The sequence below is a fragment of the Dendropsophus ebraccatus genome, chromosome 5 (assembly GCF_027789765.1).
Source record: "Dendropsophus ebraccatus isolate aDenEbr1 chromosome 5, aDenEbr1.pat, whole genome shotgun sequence".
Taxonomy (NCBI): domain Eukaryota; kingdom Metazoa; phylum Chordata; class Amphibia; order Anura; family Hylidae; genus Dendropsophus; species Dendropsophus ebraccatus.
The window spans coordinates 4,133,602-4,152,227 of record NC_091458.1 but is presented as its reverse complement, the minus strand read 5'-3'; the positions used below and the strand labels follow the sequence as shown (position 1 = coordinate 4,152,227).

Here is an 18,626-nt window from a genome sequence, read left to right as displayed (position 1 = left end):
ATGACTGGGTGCCGCAGTGCTGATTACTGGGTGCCGCAGTGCTGATTACTGGGTGCCGCAGTGCTGATTACTGGGGGCCACAGTGCTGATTACTGGGTGCCGCAGTGCTGATTACTGGGTGCCACAGTGCTGATTACTGGGTGCCACAGTGCTGATTACTGGGTGCCGCAGTGCTGATTACTGGGGGCCGCAGTGCTGATTACTGGGTGCCGCAGTGCTGATTACTGGGTGCCCAACCTGCTGTATGGCCCATTGGCTTTGAGAGCAGGGACACTGGGGAATACAAGGTCCAGGTGGAGAAAGTGGCAAAGGGAGGGTTAGCATGGGCACAAAGTTTCCCACCCTGATGAGCCCTCCACTACTTCTACGTACTGCAGGAGGCTGAATAGGAACCTCTAAGATTGTGGACGCTGCACGCACACCTCTCCACGCTCAACCTCTGGCTGGCCACATTGGACAGATGGTATGTTTTATACTTTAAGGCTATGTTCACACGCTATATTAAAAATGGCCGTTATTTTACAAAAAAAGTTTTAAATTTACCAATTTTAACTTGAAATTTAATTTTGACAAATTTTGTGTAAATTACAATTTCAGTTTTTTGTTAAGTTATAGTCGTAGTAGTTCCTCAAATTTCGGTAGCCGGCATAGGCAGGGGGGAATTTTGATAATAAGTAGGAACTTACCTCTCCCTGTGCCCGTAGTAAGCAGTAGGACCAGTCTCAGGACCCCCACCAGTCACTGATTGGCTGAGGTGGGGGTCCATCAGCTGGGACAGGCCTTTTCCTGAGTCCTGACGTCATCACAACTTTAGGTAGAATGCCTTCTGGCGGGGGTCTCAGGGCCGCTCCTGCCACTCACCGTGGGCACGGGGAGAGGTAAGTTAGTACTTGTTATCATATTCTCCCTGCCGGCTGATGGATTTTAAAAATTGCCGGACTTCTCCTTTAATTAAGGAAAAAAACAAGGCGCCTACAAGGAAGTTGTAAGTCTGAATGGCATCAGGCGTAAGCACCCTGACACAGGTGTGGCCGGGCCTGGTGGGACCCTCTTATCAATTCTTGGTGGTAGTGACGATAACAATACAGTCCTAAGAGGCCCGGGACCTTGCAGAACGCACTCTCAATCCTTTTTTGACTCTCTATGAGAAGGTGAGTGTCACAATGACGACAAAGACAGTATCCATGCCAGGCATGATGGACAATAGTGAAGCATCCAAAGTGGGCGAGAGTCTGGTGTGACCCTTGGAATAAAATTTTAAATTTGATGGCATATAATGTAATTTTTATTCAAAATGTGTTTGTTTTTTTGTAAGTTGAGTTGGACAAATTTTATTTCAATTTCTATTTCATTTTAAAAATGTAAATACTTAGGCACCTGGTCATAGTCCTCTCCCCACCCGTTCTCCCAATTGGTACAGGTCTGAACAAAACTGATCCCGGACTGATCAAAACTTTTTGCATGTCTCTGTGTCAGAAGTTTTTTCTATAACGACAGGTACACTTTAAGGTGCTGGTGTTGTTACATGCCCAACAGCTCTGGACTCCACACTGGAAACGCACAGAGCCGGACCCTGACTTCTAGGCCTCATGGCTGGTGAGCTGCAGTGTCCTGTAGCAGGATGCAGGTCTGTGCAGAGATGAGAGGTGATATCCCTGGAGCTCTGGTCCCAGGCGGATTCCTTTACAAGATACCGCTAAGGCAACGCGGTTCTTGTGAAATTTCTTTTCTCTGACTTGAAATTCACCCCCTCTCAGAGAAAGAGAAGATCACTCCTTCCTGGAGGAGGCAAATCATTTGATACCCCCTCAACAAGGTAAGATTTCGGGGAGTTTGTGTTCTTTATGTCCATGTGCTCCCAGGCAGGATGTTGAATGATTGCTCCAATGAACTATAGGTCATTTTCATGGAGTTTTAGCGATGTGTTGTTTGTAGAGTGTAGGGGACCTGTGCCAAAGCTGGAGCCCCTGTCCTCAAAGACCCCACATCAGATGCATAGATCCTGTACCCATGGGTGGATGAAATTCTCTGCTGACTCCCCAGCTATTTGTCCACCATTGGTTTGAGATGATCTATGATCAGATGACTCAGGAGGCATGAAGTCCAACCATTAAAGGCAATGGATCAACCTTGTGCCCTTTTAATCCCCAGGAGACACAAAGTCATAAATGTAACTGATAGCTGAGCCCACACTGGCCAAGAGATGAGGGTCTTAAACAAGACTCCCCTCCAATAACTCACAAACACTTAAAGGGGTTTTCTGGATAGTTGAAGATGCCCGCAGCCTTCTGCTCCGTGGCGCTCACTTCCTGTGATTCCACATCTCGAAAGTAAGCATATCACAGGGGCATAACCCTTGCGGGCAAAACCACAATGATTTGGGCATGCATCCGCTCCCTTCACATCTCACAAGGCTTGGTGAGCACCAGGGAGCAAGAGGCTTCAGCTGTCTTCTCCTTCCCAGACAACCTCTTATTTGCAAAAGTTTTCAAAACCGTAAAATCTTTAGGATTTTCCAGATCTCCTGACGGATCAGATTTGTCTTTGTCCCATAGATGAGTGGATTGAGCATGGGTGGAACCAAGAGGTAGATATCGGAGAAGATAATGTGGATATAAGGAGGAATCTTTTTGCCGTATCGGTGGGATAAGAAAGAGAACAGGGCCATGTTGTAAAAGCTCAGAAACACACAGATATGGGGGGTGCAGGTGTTAAACACTTTCAGACGAGCCTCTTTAGATGGAAGACGGAAAACGGCACTGAAAATCATGATATATGATAAGAAGATGGAGAGCAAATCCCCGCCAACAATGATGAAAGCAGATGATAGACCAAAGATACTGTTGGCCTGGATATCAGCATCAGCGAGCTTCACCACCACCATGTGCTCACAGTAGGAATGGACAATGATGTTGGTCTTGAAGGCGCGAAACCTCTTTATCAAAATCAGACAAGGACCAACCAGAACAACCGCCCTGACCAGTAAGATGATGACCAGCCTGAGTATCAGTCTACTGGTTATTATGGAGGTATACCGGAGAGGCTTATATATGGCCACATAGCGGTCATAAGCCATGGAGAGCAAGAACCCTGATTCAATGCTGGTGAAGGCGTGAATGAAGAACATCTGGAGAAGACATCCATTAAAGCTGATGGCTCTGTCACTAAACCAGAAGATGGACAATATTTTAGGGGCAAAGCTTGTACACAGGAGTCCATCATTTAAGGCCAACATGGAGAGGAATATAAACATAGGCTGGTGGAGTCTGGGAGACATGAAGATGACAACCACTACCATGAGGTTCCCCAGCAAAGCCAATATATAGGTGATACAGAAAGGGATCGAGATCCAGATCTGTTCATGCTCTAATCCCGGAATACCAACCAGTAGGAAGTAGGAGGGATAGTAGGAGGAGTTTATCATCTTCTCCTGCAGGGTGTGGACTCCATGCATCACTTTTTGCTCTTGTGTTCTTCATAGATTTTATGTTATTATAGAGATGAGAAATATGTGAAAGGTAGATGCACTATATGGACAAAGTATTGGGCCTTAACAACTCCTGAGCCAGTCCCATCACCATGGGTGTATAGCAGGGATAGGGAACCTTCAGCTCTCCAGCTGTTGCAAAACTACAATTCCCATCATGACTGGGCAGCCAAAGCTACAGATTTGACTGCCCAGGCATGATGGGAATTGTAGTTTTGCAACAGCTGAAGGGCCGAAAGTTCCCTATCCCTGGCATATAACAGAACTACAGCAATTCAGCCATGAAGTGGAGACCATGTAAAGTTTACATGAGTTCAAAAACTGTACCCATCAGGAGCTTCATGGCTAAGGAGCTGCATGTAAACCTTACACCACCAAGCACAATGCCAAACATCAGATGGAGGGGTGTAAAGCCACTGGACTCTGGATTCTTCAGTACCATTGTGGACAATTGTCGCCTCCATCTTTGTGAGAACAGTTTTGTTTTGGCCCTTTCTGCTCCATCATAAGTGCACACAGCAAGGCCAATAAAGACATGGAGGGGAAGTCTACTCACTGTCAGGAGCAGAGGATCAGGTTATAAATCATCTTTATTCACAGATGTTCCAGATTCATAGATTATCTGGTCTTCGCTCATTGTGCATGCAGAACCGGAGCCCAAACACAACGCCTCTACACAGGACCCCTGACTATGTGTCATAACGCTAACAAGGAGGAGAGGGACCTTCTGGTCCCCCCCAATAGAAGCTAGAGCCTGCGTGTACCCCCAACTAGCTGATGAAACAGAAAGTCCCCCATAAATACATCCATATGATGATGCAAATTACAGAGGGACAATAGTATTGAGGCCCCTATGTAAGGACAATGTTCCTCAAAGTGAATCCAATATGCATGACTATCGAAGAGACCTGAACCCACCATATATGACTATTGAAGAGATCTGAACCCAACAAACATGACTATCGAAGAGATCTGAACCCAAAAACATGACTAATGAAGAGATCGGAACCCAACAAACATGACTATAGAAAAGACCTGAACCCAACAAACATGACTATCGAAGAGATCTGAACCCAACAAACATGACTATCAAAGAGATCTGAACCCAACAAACATGACTAATGAAGAGATCGGAACCCAACAAACATGACTAATGAAGATATCTGAACCCAACAAACATGACTAAAGAAGACATCGGAACCCAACAAAAATGACTATCGAAGAGATCTGAACTCAACAAACATGACTATTAAAGAGATCTGAACCCAACAAACATGACTATCGAAGAGATCTGAACCCAACAAACATGACTATTGAAGAGATCTGAATCCAACAAACATGACTAATGAAGAGATCGGAAACCCAACAAACATGACTATCGAAGAGACCTGAACCCAACAAACATGACTATCGAAGAGACCTGAACCCAACAAACATGACTAATGATGAGATCTGAACCCAACAAACATGACTAATGAAGAGATCGGAACCCAACAAACACGACTATCGAAGAGATCGGAACCCAACAAACATGACTATCGAAGAGACCTGAACCCAACAAACATGACTATCGAAGAGACCTGAACCCAACAAACATGACTATCGAAGAGACCTGAACCCAACAAACATGACTAATGAAGAGAGCTGAACCCAACAAACATGACTATCGAAGAGATCTGAACTCAACAAACATGACTATTGAAGAGATCTGAATCCAACATATGTGACCATCGAAGACATTTGAACCACCAACTGTGACTATCAAAGAGACCTGAAGCCAAAACACATGACTGTCTAAGAGACCTGAACCCACCGTACATGACTACATTCTGTCTGCAGCATCCATATACTCACCTGTACTCTGTGCAGATCTGACGGCCGCTCTGACTACAAGACTTTATACCTGAGAGACGTCCCGACAGGTTTCTCTGTAAAGCTCCAACGTGATGATCCTCCCGGACTGCACGGAGCAGAGGACAAGAATCTGGAGATTTTTTTTTCTAGGTATACTGCAGGGTATTGTGTCTGCATGTGTACCGCTATATGGTTACCTGGGGAGGGCATCCCTTACCGTAAGAGCTTACAATCTACTATCACTAAGACTGGTTTTTGGGAGTGGAAAGCTGGAACCTGTTTTCTAGGAATGTCCCAAGGATGAGTGACCTGAGAGTGAAAGAATAGCACTCTGCTGTACCGAGACTCACAGTAATGCGTCAATCATTTAGGCCGGGGCACTGCTGTAGTATCTCACTCGTATGGCCAGGGAAGTCTTATGGGCTTCTAGAAAATATTTGGCCCCTCCACCAACATTGGTTATTCAGGTGTACATAAAAGCTCACTATGATGCTGGGGCTGTAGGGAGGCAATGCTTACCTGCTCTGCTCCCAGGGGGTAAGTATTATAGGAGGTAGGTATAACGGGGGTAAGTATCACAGGTGGGTATTATAGGAGGTGGGTATCACAGGGGGTGAATATCACAGGGGGTGGGTATTATAGGAGGTGGGTATCACAGGGGGTGAATATCACAGGGGGGGTTTTATAGGAGGTGGGTATCATAGGAGTGAGTATCACAAGGAGTGAGCATTACAGGAGGTGGGTATAAAAGAGGCCAGTATTACAGGGGGTGGGTATCATATGAGGTGGGTATAACAGGGTGGGTTTTATAGGAGGTGGGTATAACAGGGGGTGGGTATTACAGATAGTAAGTATGACAGGGGGTGAGTATTACAGGAGGTGGGTATAACAAGAGGTGGGTATCAGGAGGTGGGTATCAAAGGTAGTGAGTATCACAAGGGGTGGGTATCACAGGTAGTGGGTATAACAGGAGGTGGATATCACAGGAGGTGGGTATTACAGGGGGTGGGTTTTATAGGAGGTGAGTATTAAAGAGGTCAGTATTACAGGGGGTGGGTATCACAAGAGGTGGGTATCAGGAGGTTGGTATCACAGGTAGTGGGTTTTACAGGTAGTGGGTATCAAAGGGGGTGGGTATCACATGGGGTGGGTATGCAGGTAGTGAGTAGCACAGGAGGTGGGTATCACAGGGGGTGGGTATCACAGGTAGTGGGTATCACAGGAGGTGGGTATCACAGGTAGTGGGCATCACAGGGGGTGGGTATCACAGGAGGTGGGTATCACAGGTGGTGGGTAATACAGGAGGTGGGTTTTATAGGGGGTGGGTATCACAGGTAGTGAGTATCACAGGGGGTGAGTTTTACAGGAGGTGGGTATTAAAGAGGTGGGTATCACAGGTAGTGGGTATCACAGGAGGTGGGTATCACAGGAGGTGGGTATCACAGGAGGTGGGTATCACAGGAGGTGGGTATCACAGGAGGTGGGTATCACAGGTGGTGGGTATCACAGGAGGTGGGTATCACGGGGGGTATCACAGGTGGTGGGTATCACAGGAGGTGGGTATCACAGGAGGTGGGTATCACAGGTGGTGGGTATCACAGGAGGTGGGTATCACAGGTGGTGGGTAGGGGGTGGGTATTACAGGTAGTGAGTATCCCAGGGGGTGAGTTTTACAGGAGGTGGGTATTAAAGAGGTGGGTATCACAGGTAGTGGGTATCACAGGTGGTGGGTATCACAGGAGGTGGGTATCACAGGAGGTGGGTATCACAGGTGGTGGGTATCACAGGAGGTGGGTATCACGGGGGGTATCACAGGAGGTGGGTATCAAGGGGGGGTATCACAGGTGGTGGGTATCACAGGAGGTGGGTATGACAGGTGGTGGGTATCACAGGAGGTGGGTATCACGGGGGGGTATCACAGGTGGTGGGTATCACGGGGGGGTATCACAGGTGGTGGGTATCACAGGAGGTGGGTATCACAGGTGGTGGGTATCACAGGAGGTGGGTATCACAGGGGGGGTTGTATCACAGGAGGTGGGTATCACAGGAGGTGGGTATCACAGGTGGTGGGTATCACAGGAGGTGGGTATCACAGGAGGTGGGTATCACGGGGGGGTATCACAGGAGGTGGGTATCACAGGAGGTGGGTATCACGGGGGGGTATCACAGGAGGTGGGTATCACAGGTGGTGGGTATCACAGGAGGTGGGTATCACGGGGGGGTATCACAGGAGGTGGATAGAACAACACTGGAGTCTGGACAGGTGAATAACAGGAGACCTTATCACTCCCCTTGGCCACCAGGGAGATTACCAGTGGAATCTGCGCTGCGGATGCCGCTTGAAGTTCCACTTGTCTCATTGATTTCAGGCGATTTCTCAAGCACAATCTGCCCTCCGCCCAATGAATTTAGAATTGAGACAAGTGGAACTTTAGGCGGCATCCGCAGTGCAGATTCCACTTGCAATTCCTCACTGATTCCTTAGTGTGAACACACCCTAACAATAGAGCTGTATTCCAGAGTAACAGTCCAGGAACTGTCCAGAGCAGCGGCAAATCCCCATAGAAAACCTCTCCTGCTCTGGACAGTTCCTGACATGGACAGAGGTGGCAGCAGAGAGCACTGTGTTACACTGGAGAGAATACACCACTTCCTGCAGGACATACAGCAGCTGTAAAGTACTGGAAGACTGAAGACTATTTTTATATAGAAGTAAACTACAAATCTGTATAACTTTCTGAAACCAGTTTGTTTGGAAACTATTTTTTTCTCCGGAGTACCCCTTTAATACTACTTTATGTCCGCTTTACTGACTATACTAAAGATAGGCAGCAGGGGGCAGTGCCACCAGTGTGGGCTGACATGTGGAGCCAGTCAGTAAGTAGATCACATGGCGGCAGTTGTGAGCTGTGACGAGGCTGCACCACTGGCACAACCATAAGGCCATAACAATGGTGCTAATAGGCCGGCTGTGTCCCAGTATAGGAAACTGTATAACCATCACATGGTGCAAGATGGTGGAAAGCAGAGCCAGGTCCACCATCAGAGGTAGCCAGTCCAGCACCAGTATGGGGGGTTCTATAACACCAGTATGGGGGGCCCTATAGCACCAGTATGGAGGGTCCTATAGCACCAGTATGGAGGGTCCTATAGCACCAGTATGGGGGGGTTCTATAACACCAGTATGGGGGGCCCTATAGCACCAGTATGGAGGGTCCTATAGCACCAGTATGGAGGGTCCTATAGCACCAGTATGGGGAGTCCTATAGCACCAGTATGGAGGGTCCTATAGCACCAGTATGGGGGGTCCTATAGCACCAGTATGGGGGGTCCTATAGCACCACTATGGAGGGTCCTATAGCACCAGTATGGAGGGTCCTATAGCACCAGTATGGAGGGTCCTATAGCACCAGTATGGAGGGTCCTATAGCACCAGTATGGAGGGTCCTATAGAACCAGTATGGGGGGTCCTATAGCACCAGTATGGGGGGTCCTATAGCACCAGTATGGAGGGTCCTATAGCACCAGTATGGGGGGGGGGTGTTTCTATAGCACCAGTATTAGGGGTTCTTTATCACCAGTATGGGGGGTTCTATAGCACCAGTATGGGGGTTCAATAACACCAGTATGGGGGGTTCTATAGCACCAGTATGGGGGAGGCTATAGCACCAGTATGGGGGTTCAATAACACCAGTATGGGGGGTTCTATAGCACCAGTATGGGGAATTCTATAGCACCAGTATGGAGGTTTCCATAACACCAGTATGGAGGGGGGGGGGGGGGGGTTCTATAGCACCAGTATGGGGAATTCTATAACACCAGTAAGAGGGGGGGGTTCTATAACACCAGTATGGGGGGTTCTATAGCACCAGTATGGGGGGTTCTATAGCACCAGTATGGGTAATTCTATAGCACCAGTATGGGGAATTCTATAGCACCAGTATGAGGGGAGGGGGGTCTATAGCACCAGTATGAGGGGGGGGGGGGTCTATAGCACCAGTATGGGGGGTTTTATAACACCAGTATGGGGGTTCTATAGTACCAGTATGAGGGTTCTATAGCACCAGTATGGGGGGGCTATAGCAGCAGTATGGGGAATTCTATAGCACCAGTATGGGGGGGTCTATAGCACCAGTATGGAGGGTTCTATAGTACCAGTATAAGGGGTTCTATAACACCAGTATGGGGGCGGGGCTATAGCAGCAGTATGGGGAATTCTATAGCACCAGTATGGGGGGTTCTATAGCACCAGTATGGGGGGTTCTATAGCACCAGTATGGGGGGGGGGGGTTTCTATAGCACCAGTATGGGGGGGGGGGGGGGGTCTGTAGCACCAGTATGAGGAGGGTTCTATAGCACCAGTATGGGGGGTTCTATAGCACCAGTATGGAGGGGGGGGCTATAGCACCAGTATGGGGAATTCTATAACACCAGTATGGGGGGGTCTATAGCACCAGTATGGGGGATTCTATAGCACCAGTATGGAGGGTCCTATAGCACCAGTATGGAGGGTCCTATAGCACCAGTATGGGGGGTCCTATAGCACCAGTATGAGGGGTCCTATAGCACCAGTATGGAGGGTCCTATAGAACCAGTATGGGGGGTCCTATAGCACCAGTATGGAGGGTCCTATAGCACCAGTATGGGGGGGGGGGGTTCTATAGCACCAGTATTAGGGGTTCTTTATCACCAGTATGGGGGGTTCTATACCACCAGTATGGGGGGGTTCTATAGCACCAGTATGGAGGGTTCTATAGCACCAGCATGGGGGGTGCAATAACACCAGTATGGAGGGTTCTATAACAGCAGTATGGAGGGTTCTATAACACCAGTATGGAGGGGGGGGGGGATTCTATAGCACCAGTATGGGGGGTTCTATAGCACCAGTATGGGGGGTTCTATAGCACCAGTATGGGGGGTTCTATAGCACCAGTATGGGGAATTCTATAGCACCAGTATGAGGGGGGGGGGGGGCTATAGCACCAGTATGGGGGGTTTTATAACACCAGTATGGGGGGGCTATAGCAGCAGTATGGGAAACTCTATAGCACCAGTATGGGGGGGTTCTATAGCACCAGTATGGGGGGTTCTATAGCACCAGTATGGTGGGTTCAATAACACCAGTATGGAGGGTTCTATAGCACCAGTATGGGGGGGGGGGGGGGTTCTATAGCACCAGTATGAGGAGGGTTCTATAGCACCAGTATAAGGGGTTCTATAACACCAGTATGGGGGGGGGGGGTCTATAGCACCAGTATTGGGGATTCTATAGCACCAGTATGGAGGGTCCTATAGCACCAGTATGGGGGGTTCTATAGCACCAGTATGGGGGGCTCTATAGCACCAGTATGGAGGGTTCTATAACACCAGTATGGAGGGGGGGTTCTATAGCACCAGTATGGGGGGTTTTATAGCACCAGTATGGGGGGTTCTATAGCACCAGTATCGGGGGTTCTATAGCACCAGTATGGGGGGTTCTATAGCACCAGTATGGTGGGTTCAATAACACCAGTATGGAGGGTTCTATAGCACCAGTATGGGGGGTTCTATAGCACCAGTATGGGGAATTCTATAGCACCAGTATGTGGGGTGCAATAACACCAGTATGGAGGGTTCTATAGCACCAGTATGGGGAATTCTATAACACCAGTATGGGGGGGGGGTCTATAGCACCAGTATGGGGGGTTCAATAACACCAGTATGGAGGGTTCTATAGCACCAGTATGGAGGGTTCTATCTCACCAGTATGGGGGGGGGGGGTTCTATAGCACCAGTATGAGGAGGGTTCTATAGCACCAGTATGGGGGGTTCTATAGCACCAGTATGGGGGGTTCTATAGCACCAGTATGGAGGGCTCTATAGCACCAGTATAGAGGGTTCTATAACACCAGTATGGAGGGTTCTATAGCACCAGTATGGAGGGTCCTATAACACCAGAATGGGGGGTCCTATAGCACCAGTATGGGGGGTTCTATAGCACCAGTATGGAGGGTTCTATAGCACCAGTATGGGGGTTCTATAGCACCAGTATGGGGAGGGTTCTATAGCACCAGTATGTGGGGTCCATAGCACCAGTATGAAGGGTTCTATAGCACTAGTATGAGGGTTCTATAGCACCAGTATGTGGGGTCCATAGCACCAGTATGGGGGTTCTATAGCACCAGTATGGAGGGTTCTATAGCACCAGTATGGAGGGGGGGGTCTATAGCACCAGTATAGAGGGTTCTATAGCACCAGTATGGGGGGGGGGGTTTCTATAGCACCAGTATGGAGGGGGAGGGGTGGTCTATAGCACCGGTATGGAGGGAAGGGGGGGTTCTATAGCACCAGTATGGGGGTTCTATAGCACCAGTATGAGGGTTGTATAGCACCAGTATGGGGGGAAGGGGGGGTCTATAGCACCAGTATGGAGGGGGGGGTTCTATAGCACCAGTATGGGGGGGTTCTATAGCACCAGTATAAGGGTTCTATAGCACCAGTATGGAGGGTTCTATAGCACTAGTATGAGGGTTCTATAGCACCAGTATGGGGGTTCTATAGCACCAGTATGGGGGGTCCTATAGCACCAGTATGAGGGTTCTATAGCACCAGTATGGGGGTTCTATAGCACTAGTATGAGGGTTCTATAGCACCAGTATGGGGGTTCTATAGCACCAGTATGAGGGTTCTATAGCACCAGTATGGGGATTCTATAGCACCAGTATGGAGGGGGGGGGGGGGTTCTATAGCACCAGTATGGGGGTTCTATAGCACCAGTATGGGGGGGGGGTGTTTCTATAGCACCAGTATGGAGGGAAGGGGGGGTTCTATAGCACTAGTATGAGGGTTCTATAGCACCAGTATGGGGGTTCTATAGCACCAGTATGGGGGGTCCTATAGCACCAGTATGAGGGTTCTATAGCACCAGTATGGGGGTTCTATAGCACCAGTATGAGGGTTCTATAGCACCAGTATGGAGGGGGGGGGTTCTATAGCACCAGTATGGAGGGTTCTATAGCACCAGTATGGGGGTTCTATAGCACCAGTATGAGGGTTCTATAGCACCAGTATGGGGGTTCTATAGCACCAGTATGGGGGTTCTATAGCACCAGTATGAGGTTTCTATAGCACCAGTATGGGGGGGGGGGGTTCTATAGCACCAGTATGGAGGGGGGGGGGTGTTTCTATAGCACCAGTATGGGGGGGGGGTGTTTCTATAGCACCAGTATGGAGGGGGGGGGGGTAGTTTCTATAGCACCAGTATGGAGGGGGGGGGGGGGTGTTTCTATAGCACCAGACAGCCGGAGACACAGTGCTGCACAGTGTGTGACCAGGATGGAAGGTGACGGGGCCTCCCCGCAGCTGGTGTACAGAGTCACGGCTATGGTTAGACTGGAGACCATACTGGTTTACACCTGTTCAGCAGCATGGAATCCCGAGTATCACTGAGCTGCTAAAAACTTGTTAATGCTGGTGTCACACACGACAGCTCTTGTGGCAAAACCAGAAGTGGATCCAACAGGAAAGAGAAGCCCATTCCTCCCTGCCGGGTGATTCCAGCCAAAAACTCACAATCACGGAGCAGAACGGGATCTATTGTCTCTATTGCTGAGATGTTTAGAGTTAACTCTCATCCGGCTCTGAAGACGTCTCCGCAGGGGCCGCACTACACGGTCTCCAGATTCTCATCTTCTGCTCCAGGCAGTCCGGGAGGATCATCACTTTGGAGCTTTACAGAAAATCCTGTCGGGACGTCTCTCAGGTATAAAGTCTTATAGTCAGACAGGACGTCAATCTGTACAGAGTAGAGGTGAGTCTATGGATGCTGCAGCCAGAAGATAGTGGGCGTGGGGTCCTCAGGTCAGGGCAGGTGTAGGGTCACCATGGTGGGAGCAGAGTCCTCAGGTCAAGGCAGGTGTAGGGTCACCATGGTGGGAGCAGAGTCCTCAGGTCAGGGCAGGTGTAGGGTCACCATGGTGGGAGTGGGGTTCTCAGGTCAGGGCAGGTGTAGGGTCACCATGGTGGGAGTGGGGTTCTCAGGTCAGGGCAGGTGTAGGGTCACCATGGTGGGAGCAGAGTCTTCAGGTCAGGACAGGTGTAGGGTCACCATGGTGGGAGTGGGGTTCTCAGGTCAGGGCAGGTGTAGGGTCACCATGGTGGGAGTGGGGTTCTCAGGTCAGGGCAGGTGTAGGGTCACCATGGTGGGAGTGGGGTTCTCAGGTCAGGACAGGTGTAGGGTCCCCATAATGGGAGTGGGGTCCTCAGGTCAGGGAAGGTGTAGGGTCACCATGGTGAGGGTGGGATTCTTAGGTCAGGGAAGGTGTAGGGTCACCATGGTGAGGGTGGGATTCTTAGGTCAGGGAAGGTGTAGGGTCACAATGGTGGGAGCAGAGTTCTCGGGTCAGGGCAGGTTTAGGTTCCCCATGGTGGGAGTGGGGTCCTCAGGTCAGGGAAGGTGTAGGGTCACCATTGTGGGAGCAGAGTCCTCGGGTCAAGGCAGGTTTAGGGTCCCCATAATGGGAGCAGAGTCCTCGGGTCAGGGAAGATGTAGGGTCACCATGGTGGGAGTGGGGTTCTTAGGTCAGGGAAGGTGTAGGGTCACCATGGTGGGAGTGGGGTCCTCAGGTCAGGAAAGGTGTAGGGTCACCATGGTGGGAGCAGAGTCCTCAGGTCAGGGCAGGTGTAGGGTCACCATGGTGGGAGTGGGGTCCTCAGGTCGGGGAAGGTGTAGGGTCACCATGGTGGGAGTGGGGTCCTCAGGTCAGGGAGGTGTAGAGTCACCATGGTGGGAGTGGGGTCCTCAGGCCAGGAAAGGTGTAGGGTCACCATGGTGGGAGCAGAGTCCTCAGGTCAGGGCAGGTGTAGGGTCACCATGGTGGGAGTGGGGTCCTCAGGTCAGGGCAGGTGTAGGGTCACCATGGTGGGAGTGGGGTCCTCAGGTCAGGGCAGGTGTAGGGTCACCATGGTGGGAGTGGGGTCCTCAGGTCAGGGAGGTGTAGGGTCACCATGGTGGGTGTGGGGTTTCCTCACACTTGATGATACTTGGTATACCAAAGCGTTATTATTATCGGCACAGGTTGATAGACATTACAGCTATGACAGGCTTGGGGCCCCGGCTGTATTTATATGCAGGGATTATAGCAGACTGAGCTCCCTCATATCCCTTACAGGCCACAAAACGATGTCGCAACTTTTGATGGATTTCTGTGGGGTTTCTCCTGTCTCTCCTGTTATACAATGGTGTGATTGCAGATCTATTACTCTGGATCAGTGGTCATGCTGCTCATCTCAGGGTTGCTTTGAAGTGTGAGACTCTGAGTTGTGCGGTGCAGATTATATCTTATATGTGTATATTATATATGTGTTATAGCCAGCATTCCTTCTTTATCTACTTCCTACCTTTCTTCCTAACCAGTCCGGTTGGCTCCTGGCTCACTCTCATGTGGTCTCTATCATGTAGGTTCTGTTGTTCCTCCCAATTGCTGTGTTTGCTCTGTAGTTTATCATCTGCTCTTCTGTGGTTTCCTCATCTTGGTCTTCGTGTCCACACGTTTTTACAGATTTGGGTTTTCCTCCGGGATATTTTCATGAACACTGAGGGTCAGGGGTGTCTGGTGTTAGGGTCAGTGTTCAGGGACAGATGTAGGGAAAGGTTCAAGAAAAGCTAGTTAGGGTCGGATTTTGTTGTCTGTTACCTGCTTGCATTGATACGTGCTATTATACATTTATTCTGGTGACTGTTTGGTATACTGTTCTTCCTACTGTCACCATTCTCAAGGTTGAGATGGCGGATCCCTAGGCTGCAACTGGTTTGTCTCTGGTGGGGTCTAGGGAAGCCCAAGTCTTCACTTCTAACCCCTTTGAGGAGGTTTGGAGTTTGCTGCAGGATATCCCCAAATTATAGTTTCAGAATTCACAATCTGGCAGTCAGACGCTAAGGCTCGGAACGTGGAAGAGATGGCAGGACCAGAACAAGACCCGACCAGACAGGAGCACTGTCAGAGATAGCCAGATGGGTCAAAACTGTAGACAGACAGGAGGCCAGGATCCTAGTATATAATTATAGGTACTAGGCAACATGCAAAATCCAAGAAGAGAGCTACAGCAATAGGCAGGTAAATAATATCAGCGTATAGCAGGCTGGAGACGAGGCAACTGACCCGACACCTGAGCACCAACTGAGAGGACATGAAGCCACCAATGGGAGGAAGGCTGCAAGACAATGGCACTGCAAGAGTTAAAGCCATTGTACCCACCACAGGTGTTGCTAGTCTTTACATCCCTTGCAAAAACCTGTACTCCAAGTTAACGTGGTAATGAAGTGATGCTTAAGTTTTACCACTAGATGTCGCTATTATCTGTATATGCACTTGTATATTTCACAGCTGTAGTGAACAAGGGGTTATTGTTTGTTTATGATCTGTGCACCAATAAGAGCTCTCTTCTCTTCTTCACCTATCTCTATTCTCCTTTATCTCTTTGCACTTTCTTCTCCACCACTCACAGGGGACATTACATCTCCAGCAGGAAGTTGTCACATGTGGAGAGGAAGTACATGCCCACACTTAGTGAGTCTTACCCAAGTCTTGGTAGAGAGAGGACGCAAGACAAGACGGTCCCTGCTGTAGTCCAGCTGGGCCCTGGTTTGGCCAGGTCCCCCCTCCAGTAGTCTAGTCTAATGTGTGGTAGTGGACAGATGTATGGACAGGGCAGAGACTCTTTTCTTCTTCAAAGCTACTCCTACTACTAGTATGCAGTGCTAAGCCACTAAGGAGATGACAAGTCAGAGAACACCCCTAAAAGTGCAGGACAGTATCCTGAAACAAGAGGGACTGATCCGGATAGAACAAAGTTGCTACAAGCCTACGTACTCGCAGCGCATGTGTAACCCGGTAATTTAGCCACCCTGCTCAACTCAGGTAACAAGATCTGGGGCTTGTGTCACCCTAATAGGACGGGTCAATCGACACTGTAGGGCAACAGGTAGTATCACAACAACAAAAGTCGAAACACGGGCACAAGTATTCCTCTATTTCAAGTGTTCTTCAGTATTCTACTTCTTCTTCCTCTTTTAAAGTTCCGGCAGAGAACACTTCTACCCTGGGTTAGGACACACAAACGCACAAACTCATCTCCACTACTCTGAACTTGCAGGACAAACTCCTCTTTACTGTTCTCAGCTCACTCTACTTCTCAGCACACAAACGAGTCCGCTCAGCTCTTCTACTCTAAGCTCTTAGCGCAGATCCTGTTCTGTCACGTCTACAGTCTATGATCAGCTACTGTACAAAGTATTCTCACAGTAAAGAAGATTTATTTATGGTAACGGGACTCAGTGATTATTGTTCCGGCACCTACACAGCCACTACACCATTCTTGGGTCATCTCCTCTTTCTGTGGGTGGCCATACCGATAGTCCGGGTGGGTCACGAATCCACTCCAGACCACCGTGATAAGTACCCAAGGGACCCCCAAACAGCTCGACAGGTCACTGACTACAGTGGAAAGGGTATAGCTGGCCACCATAAAATAAAAGCAGGTGTCCCTCCATACCTGTGTGCCCAACCGGCACTGGCGTCACAACATTATACCATCTGGCTGAGCTATATTTCGACCCACCACCTGTAACGCCTGGAGTAGTGGATCCACTGGACCGTCACTAGCGATAGCACTAACCTCACCATGGAGCGGAGTCTAAGGGGCCGCTGGTTTTCACCAGAGCCCGCCGCAAGGCGGGATGGACTTGCTGCGGCAGGCGACCCCCAGGTCGCTACCCCTGGCTTGGTTGCTAGTGACGGCAGGCGAGGCGTGGCAGGAGCAGTAGGCAGGAGATCGTACAGGCAGAGGACTGAAGACGTGCTCGCAGGTGGCGGACAGGACTCAGGAACAATGGGAAGGCAGCGGGCAAGGATTAGGGACAAGGACTGACGACAGGAACAAGGGACAGGGACTAAGGTCAGGAACAACAGGGAGCTGGGCCAAACGCTATGGGAAGCATGTAGAAGCTCCAACACGAGGGACAGGGCATGCTGGGATTTATAGGGAGTGATTGGGTGCAACTACCAATTAGGGACGGACTGGCCCTTTAAATCTAAGACAGCCGGCGCGCGCGCGCCCTAGGAGGCGGGGACGCGCGCGCCAGCCGGCACAGATGGAGAGCGGAGCGGGACGAGGTGAGGCGCCCCCCGGGGCCGAACAGACCACAGCGCCGGGTCCCTGCACCGGGACCCCGGCAGCTGCGTGGGAAAGAGGGCGGTCGCGGCGGCGGCCCGGAGCACGGGACGCCACCGCGGCCATGACACCACCACAGTAGTGGTGTCACGCAATACCATCTGACAAGTGACTGGTCGGTCGTAGTGCACCACATTGCCCATGTATAGAACAGCACTGGTGCCACGGTTCTTTTTTTAAACCGCAGCGTGGTTCCCGTGTATGGCGCCCCCAGTGGGAGGAAACCCCTGCCCCTCTACGACGCAAATCCGTTGATTCTAATAGATGGGCGGGGGTTTCCTCCCACTGGGGACACCCGCCTCCAGTGCTTCACTCCCGACCTGGTACCCGTGAATTGAATGGTGCAGTACACGGGAACAGGGCCACAGTTCAAAAAAATGACTACGGCACCGGCTTCCCTGCACCTATACATGGGTAATACTTAAAGCGAATGTACCTAATGGGCAGGAGGTTGTGGTAACAGATCCTTGGAACACAAGGTTGCATAGTGTTAAGAGGGTTGCTAGGTTTATTTTTAACTGGCACACACAGATTCCCTGGCGGCAAGGTATGACCGACACAAAGGGCGAGAAGGGCGCTGAGGTTTGGAGTAGTGAGTATGAGCACCATCCATGACACCTATGATAAGTCCTGGGTACATCTGAGGGATGGAGTCTACAGATAGGTCCCAGGAAAGGTCACTGCTATCGATAGTCCTGCTCTACCATTGTTACAGTCTTCATGACGGACATCTCCTAAATATTGCCCTTTCGTGTACTCTCTCCATCACTGTGATTTCTTCTGTATTGGCTGGTCTGTGTACTCTAGATGACTCAGGTATGACGCAGCAGACTGGCATTGAGTGCTATAAAGCCCAATAATCACGTCCAGATCTTATCTTCTCCACTGAAGATTCACCCAACAGAGGTCTATCAAGGGTATATATATATAACCCAACTATATAACCTTTTACTTGTCACTGTAGTAAATCCCTCTTTTTCCTGCTCATTCGATCAGGTCACCCTTTGGGTATAAGAAAGTATATCTACAACACGACAAGATTTGTATTATTTGTATTATCGATTATGTTCTTTAG

The 18,626-nt window shown here is 49.8% G+C and overlaps 1 protein-coding gene across 1 annotated transcript; it reads right to left on the bottom strand.

The window, feature by feature from the left end:
• Positions 1-2,488: 2,488 nt before the first annotated feature.
• On the bottom strand, positions 2,489-7,783 carry LOC138793323 (olfactory receptor 52A1-like). Its single transcript, XM_069971848.1, has 3 exons — positions 7,629-7,783; positions 5,631-5,675; positions 2,489-3,398 (listed from the first exon to the last, which is right to left on the bottom strand). The coding sequence occupies exons 1-3, from the start codon at positions 7,781-7,783 to the stop codon at positions 2,489-2,491; spliced, it is 1,110 nt and encodes a 369-aa protein (XP_069827949.1).
• Positions 7,784-18,626: the final 10,843 nt, after the last annotated feature.

Coding starts and splice junctions, on each gene's coding strand:
- LOC138793323 (XM_069971848.1), bottom strand. CDS start 7,783: ATGCCGCCTAAAGTTCCACTTGTCTCAATTCTAAATTCATTGGGCGGA. Junction 5,676..7,628: donor CTCCCTGGTGGCCAAGGGGA/GTGATAAGGTCT, acceptor GTCTCGGTACAG/CAGAGTGCTATTCTTTCACT. Junction 3,399..5,630: donor GTCACTCATCCTTGGGACAT/TCCTAGAAAACA, acceptor CTACTATCCCTC/CTACTTCCTACTGGTTGGTA.